Source organism: Pinus tabuliformis, chromosome Q, assembly GCF_031772625.1.
Source record: "Pinus tabuliformis cultivar Carrire ecotype Pingquan chromosome Q, CPIR1, whole genome shotgun sequence".
Classification (NCBI taxonomy): domain Eukaryota; kingdom Viridiplantae; phylum Streptophyta; class Pinopsida; order Pinales; family Pinaceae; genus Pinus; species Pinus tabuliformis.
The window spans coordinates 927,019,667-927,027,174 of NC_142296.1; the positions used below are offsets into that span (position 1 = coordinate 927,019,667).

At 46.6% G+C, this 7,508-nt stretch overlaps 1 protein-coding gene across 1 annotated transcript; it reads left to right on the forward strand.

Moving 5' to 3' along the window:
* The first annotated feature begins 4,753 nt into the window (after window positions 1-4,753).
* On the forward strand, window positions 4,754-6,187 carry LOC149222496 (uncharacterized). Its single transcript, XM_089387614.1, has 2 exons — window positions 4,754-5,599; window positions 6,155-6,187. The coding sequence occupies exons 1-2, from the start codon at window positions 4,754-4,756 to the stop codon at window positions 6,185-6,187; spliced, it is 879 nt and encodes a 292-aa protein (XP_089243740.1).
* Window positions 6,188-7,508: the final 1,321 nt, after the last annotated feature.

A 7,508-nucleotide genomic window follows, 5' to 3' on the forward strand; every position in this document is an offset into this window, starting at 1 on the left:
TGATCACTTATACAAAGATAACAAATACATTAATAACATCCATAAGGAATAGGGGAAGTAGGGAGGATGGAGCTACAGGAGCGCGCGGGTCTAGGTTAAGCTCGATAGGGTTTGCTGGCAGCCGCAGGCAGTCGCGGTCACCGGACTACCGTTTCTCAAACCGGAACAACGGAGTCGTCCTTACGCCGTTTCCACAGCCTTTTGACTGTCTGTCTTGCCTGTTTACCGTCATGGAAGGCCACATGGAGACGGACCTTGTGGATTATTCTGAGGATCCATTTGAGGACCGCATTATATTCGAAAACCCTAATTTCGCCGCGCCGGTTAATGCCTCTCAAACCGCCTCTGTTCCCTGCTCCCCCGTTACCTCGCCTGTGGTCACGCATTCAAGATCGCACACTAACCGCTCCGTCTCTGAATTCGCTCCGGTTTCACCGCCTGGCCTTGAAGCCCCACCTCTATCGCCCGGTACGGAACAGCTTCTCGCTTCGCTCTCACCACAGATTTTGTCATTCGATCAGCCCCCGTTCTTACCCTCTGATCTACCGACTACAGCCGTGGACTTTCCGGTTACGGGACCTCAAACCCTACCGACCTCTGGGATTCGGCCTTCTGGATGTTTTAGCACCCCGGCGGTAAATGTTAAACCCTCGAAGCCCATTCCCCCTGAAGGTGTAACAAACCCCTTTGTCGACCACCCTTCTGCACCTCGCACAAAGAAGAGGAAAACCAGGTGTATCAAAGCGACGACCAAAGATATCACTATCTCCTTTGGCGACCCATCGGCTCTCGGGGAAGCGGTGTCCATGGCCCGAACGGTATTGGTAGGACATGTGCGGGGACGCGCCTACACAGCCAGCCGACTGACACAATGGGTAAAGGAAATCTGGGGTGCCCTGCTCAAGGAACTCCCGGAGGTACATGTTCTCCCCCGTGGGTGGTTCTCCCTCCATTTCACTAAGGAGGACTACACGGATTTAGTCTTGGCAAAATATTGGCACATCGAAACCGCACCTGTTCTGTTAAAGAGGTGGAGTCCCCTCTTTGACCCAGAACGTGAACAGATTGGAGCAGGTCCCCTGTGGGTACGATTGCCTGGACTACCATTACAGTATTGGAGCGAGGAAGCACTCATCAAGATAGGAAATGCTTTGGGCACGTATCTGGATCATGATCGCACGTATGTTGAATCAAAGAAGCGAACCCTAGCTCGTGTGCTGGTTCACCTGGACACGCGTGAAGGATTAGAGGAAAAGATCACTCTGAAATGGGGAAAATACAGCAGGACACAAATTCTCGACTACGAGGGCGTTCCATTCCGCTGCAACCGCTGTCATCAAGTGGGACACCTATTTAAGGACTGTCCGCTGAACAAGAGTCCAGAGGCTTCCCCAAGGATCACTCCCATTTCAGCTCGAGAGGCATCCCCGGTAATCCTTCGTCCAACACAGGGGGAAGCATCTGTACAGGGCTCGCCAGTGAAGACTGGGTCGAAGGGGCCGGGACCGTCATCGCCCCCTATGACTAGGGCTCGGGCCGCTGCAGCAGCCGCACAGGCCACGGGTACTGTTCTAATCCCTTCCTCCTTATCTCTTGGTAGCTCATCTGCATTCGTTACATCATCTGCACCTTGCACTATGGCTCACTGCCCTCTCTCGACTCCTCCTCTGTGTGCCTCTACTGCTCCACCATCCGTGCCACCCTTCTCCTCCTCTTCCTCGCTGTCATCCTCCTCGCGGACTTCCTCCCACCCTTATTCTCTTCGCCCTCGTCCTCAACTTCCGGGCTCTCAGGGAGGCCTGGGCATTGTCCCTCTGGGATTGGGACCTCTGACATCCAGAGGTAGAAAATCTGATCTCTCCAAAGCCATCTGGAGGGCCGGTGCGGAGGTCGCATCTGGTCGGCAGTCCACAATTGATGGGGTCCTTAGAGCAGCCGTAACCCCCCGGGGTGGTCCTCCATGAAGTGCTTATCATTCAATTGCAGGGGCTTGGCTAGTGCCCCCAAAAAACTAGCCATCCGGAGACTCTTTGAGATTGAGCAACCTGACATTATCCTCCTCCAAGAGACTCTGGGCTCGGCAGAGGACATCTCTCATTGCTTACACACATTGGCACCAAGATGGAAGTTCTTGGCCATGGATGCCTCGGGTCGATCGGGGGGACTGGCGCTCGGATACAACCCTAGGTCAATCAGGATCGATTCATCCTGGGGTGGACAAGGATTCATGGGACTGGACATTTTTGCTGCAGATCTTGGGCAAGCATTCCGTATTGTGAATGTTTATGGCCCATGCCACCTCAGGGAGCCATTCTGGAGGCACCTACTTAATCTTACCTTATTGGCAGCGGACCATACCATCCTGGGGGGAGACCTAAATTTTTCTCTGGGCTTCCGTGAATCTTGGGGTTCCATGGCACAAGTGGATTCCATTACAGATTACATGAGAAATATCCTAGATCAGACAGACTTTGTTGATATCCCCATGCAGAAGCCTATGCCTACGTGGAGGAACAGAAGGGTGGGAGATGCAGCTTTGGCTCGAAGACTGGACAGATTCCTACTTAAAGGACCCCTGATTCAGCATCTACACCACTATAAACAATGGGTTGGATCTGGGGGATTATCAGATCACTCCCCCATTTTTCTGGAAATCCTAGGGCCTCACCATAAGCCAAAAGCCCCTTTCAAATTCAACCATATCTGGCTCCAAGACCAAGATTTCATGAAATTGGTCTCTGATTACTGGAAGGCACATCCCATAAACAGAGAAGCTTCATTGACAAAGGGTTTTTGTAAAAACCTCTCGGAGCTAAAGCATATTGTCATAAATTGGGCCAAGGAGAAGAACAGAAAGGAAACTGCCCAGCTCACATCAGTTGAAGAAGAGTTGAGAACCCTTCTAGATGAGCGAAACCTAGGATTCACCTCGGGCGTGGACAAGACTCGACTGATTGAGCTGGAAAATCAGAGGTCAAATTTGCTTAGACAAAGGGAGGAATCCCTCAGATTACGCAGCAGAGCTATTTGGCTGAAAGCTGGGGACGAAAACTCAAGATTTTTCCACAACTACGCTAAGGGAAGGAAAGTGGCAAACACTATCTGGAATCTCCCCCTACCGGAAGGGGGCCTTGCAGACACTTTCAATAAACTCTCCCAGCTGGGTACATCACATTTTAGAAGCTTGTACAGAAGCCCTCCTGGCACAAACTTGGCAGAGATCATTGATGTGGCCTCACATTTCCCAAGATTTGTAAACGAGGATGACTCGGCTGATCTCATGGCCCCGGTCACAATGGAGGAACTGGAAAGCACTCTCAAGTGGTTCAAGAAGGACAAGAGCCCCGGCCCTGACGGTTGGACCATCGAATTCTACTTAGCCTTCTTTGACCTGCTGGGACAGGACCTGCTCAGTGTGATAGAGGAAAGCAGATCATCTGGGTGTTTATATCATGCTATAAACTCTACATTCATTGCTCTCATTCCCAAGTCTGACTCCCCATCTTCATTTGATGATTTCCGCCCCATCTCACTCTGCAATGTACTCTACAAGATTATATCTAAGATAATTGCAAACCGGCTTAAACCTATCCTTTCAACTCACATAGCTCCCCAGCAATTTGCTTTCCTTGAGGATAGACAGATTCATGAAGCCATTGGATCCGCCCAGGAAGCCCTGCACTCCATCTGGTCTAAGCATCTCAAGTGCACTCTCTTGAAAATCGATCTATCAAAGGCCTTCGACCGTGTCAGCTGGCTATACATTAAGATGCTCCTTATTCATCTGGGCTTCCCTCTTCCTTTCATAAACTGGATCATGGCCTGTATCACCACTCCTACGTTCAGCATCCTGATCAATGGATCAGCCTCCCATTTCTTTCACTCTGAAAGGGGGCTTCGGCAGGGCTGCCCCCTATCACCTCTTCTATTTCTATTGGTCATGGAAGGACTGAGTCGCTTAATCATCTCTGCTACAAGGGAAGGATCCCTAAAAGGCCTCAAGATCACAGAAGAATGTTTCCTCACACACCTGCTGTTCGTGGATGATGTACTCATCCTATTGGATGGTAGCATCAGAGACTCACTGACTTTTTCTCGCATTCTTCAGCTCTTCTCACAGGCCACGGGTATGCAGGTAAACCGAGAGAAATCTACCATATCGCTGGCCCGTACCTCAGTCAATGAATCTCAAACCGCTCAGCAGGCTTTCCCCTACATCATTCACCCATTGGACAGGGGTCTAAAGTATCTGGGTTTCTGGTTAAAGCCCACTTGCCAGAAGATTGCAGATTGGACTTGGCTGGTATCAAAATTGGAAAAAAGGCTCTCCTGCTGGAGCCACAGATACCTCTCCAGGGCAGGCCGATTAATCCTCATCAAATCAGTGCTGGAAGCAACACCGGTTTTCTGGATGGCTCTAGCATGGATTCCAAGACACACTCTGGCACGCCTCCAGCAAATTTGCAACAGATATCTATGGGCAGGAAGCCAAGACAAACGCATATTTGCCTGGATCGGTTGGCAGAAGATCGCACTCCCAAAGAAGTGGGGGGGATGGGGATTAAAAGACCTTCCTCTGTTCGCACAAGCATTGGCAGCAAAAATGAGCTGGGCATTGATAACTAGCCAGAACTTATGGACCCGACTCTCTTACCACAAATATATATGGCCCCTTGGCACCCTGGATTGGATCAGACTCCCTAATTGGAACAGAACAGGTATATCATCTATATGGAAAGCACTACTACACTCAATGCCTATGATCAGAGACAACTTGGTCTGGAAAATCAGAGACGGGACCCTGGCTAGGATTGGCATCGACCCATGGGCTGGCAGTGGAGGCAGGCACACTCTGCCACATGACTTGGTTGAACACTTACTTGCTCGCAATATCAAAGTGATTGCCCAGATTGCAGACAGAGAAACCTCTGATATTTTTCATCAGGCCTGGAGGACTGCTCATCAATTAAATCTCCCTCCTAGATGGCATCAGGCATGGCAGACTTACAGGGAGGCCCTGATTGAATCCCACATCAGAATCATTGAGGGGCCGGATGAACTAATTTGGAACCAGTCTGAGAACGGTTATTACACACCAAAGGCTGGTTACGCCCTTCTTATCAGTCACAAAAAGCCAGAGGTCATTTTGAACTGGTGGCACAGCATCTGGAAGCTCACTGCATCACCGCGATCCAAACTTTTCTTCTGGTGTGTCCTAAGGAACAAGGTGCCCACTGGAGAGAACCTATCGCACAGAGCTTACCATGGACCATCCTGGTGTGCGATATGCAAAGAAGCATCCGAAACCACAGAACATCTATTCTTGCGATGCAGGTTGATACAAGATCTGTGGACCGCTATCAAAAACACCATTACTTACTCTGGCAACTGGGAGGGCACTGATCTGTCTGGGGCTTGGACAGATTGGGAGACGCGGCACAAAGGAACAAAGATTATTAACCTACCAATTCTTGTAAATTGGCACATATGGAAAGCTAGAAACAGAATCATATTCAATGACCAACCTGTATTCTGGCAAATGGTGGAGGCAGGCATTATCGCAGCATATAGAGAACTACCAGACCCCCCGCCCCCGCAAGTGCGTCATCCTCATCCGCCCCCCCGAATAGATCAAAACACACCTTGGGCATATTTTGATGGGGCCGCAAACCAGCAGAGTTGTGGGGGCGGTTTTATCATATACAAAACCGAGCATCATTATTACAAAATAAAAGCTGGACTGGGAATGGGAACAAACAATTTTGCAGAGCTCATCACCCTTCGTCATTTACTTCATTTTGCTTTGAGTCATCATTTCACTTGCATAAACATCTTCGGGGATTCAAAAATCATCATAAATTGGTTCAACAACATATCTATTTGTCACATTCACACACTCAGCACTATATTGAATGAAGTTCTTGAACTCAAAGCAGCTTTTAACAACATCACATGTTCACACATCTACAGGGAACATAACGAGAGTGCTGACAAACTATCCAAGGAGGCCTCGTTGATGGACAGAGGAGTATGGGAGATCACAGAGGTTCAAGGCCAACAGGAGTACAAATACTACCATCGTCCATACAATGATCCGAGATATCAGCATGCACCTGAGCAATAAATTATCTGATGAATTTTTTGTACATGACAGCAACAGTTTTTTGTAATCTTTAAACATGTTTGAACAGCTAGGAAAGCCGGAAGGCATTTTTGTAAACAAGTTTTTTATAGAATATTGGAAGATGACCCTGCGTGGTACATCTGATCTGATATACATGAACAGAATCCTTTTTGTAACTAACAGGCACACTGTGAATAGTGACCTCAGGCATATGCGTATAGCATCTACAATATGTAATTTTCCATATAATGAAAATTACGGATTTTTCCAGTGGAAAAAAACATCCATAAGGAATTCTCACAAAGAATTCTTTTTTCTACATAGGACAAAATATAGAAAGTGCTTCTCTTTCCTCTTCTTATTTCTTCTTAAATTGTAAAGTATCTAATTGTAAATTGAAATTTTCAAGCATATCACTTTTAAAAGTTTCCAATAAGTGTCCCAACTCAAGTTTAGTCATTCAAATCAATGTGGACTTGGTATTTTTAGTGAATGAATCCCTAATCCCTCTAGCATATCTAGCCCAGCTCCGAGAATATTTTCTGCACATGTCAAAAATCTTGTCAAAAGGAAATTGTGAAACATCCCCAAATCCCATTAAATTTAATACATAGATGGATTTATCTATAAAACCTCTTAAGAAAATAGTTATGATGGTGTCCTGATGTAGTTTATGTTTTTTAGACATTTAGAGATTGTATAGGAATCATTCATGGTAGTCTTCGAGGCTCTCGTCCTCCCTTTTTGCGATTTGAAAATTTCCTCCTTTAAGTCTCTATATTTTTAATAAGCCTAGTACTTTTCAAGAAAAGTTTTAGGCATTCTATCCAAAGTTCTAATGGTGTTTCCCCTATCCCCATGAAAAAAGACAAGGCTGCATCCTTGAGGGTGGCAGAAAACAACTTAAGGTTTTAGGCATCTGTAGAATAGTCATAGATTCTACACAATATTTCTAACTCAAATAAAAAGGCATTCCGCTCTTCATTTCTCTTACCATAAAAAAGTGACAAGTTTGAATGGGGTATTCTTCATCTAGACCACTTTATTAGGATCTAGAATTGGAATTCAAAGGTTACCTCTTCCTCCACCTCTGGTCCTTCTATGAATACTTCTCCCTCTCTTTGTTCGATCTTTCCACCTCCAAATAGACTAAAATAAGTTTCTAGAGGTATATTGGTCTCTTGGTTAGGGTTATGACCAACTTCCAACTTTTTTTCTGGTTGTGATTCTCCAACTAAAGTAGCTTAATTTATAGAATAAGTGGGGTGGCCCATATAATCTATCTCCTTATATACTTGGGTCTTCGAGCTACCTGTTATAGTCATGTTTTCCTGATCCCTCTTGGAATATCTACTGGCCAATTATTTAATGTTGGACTATCTCT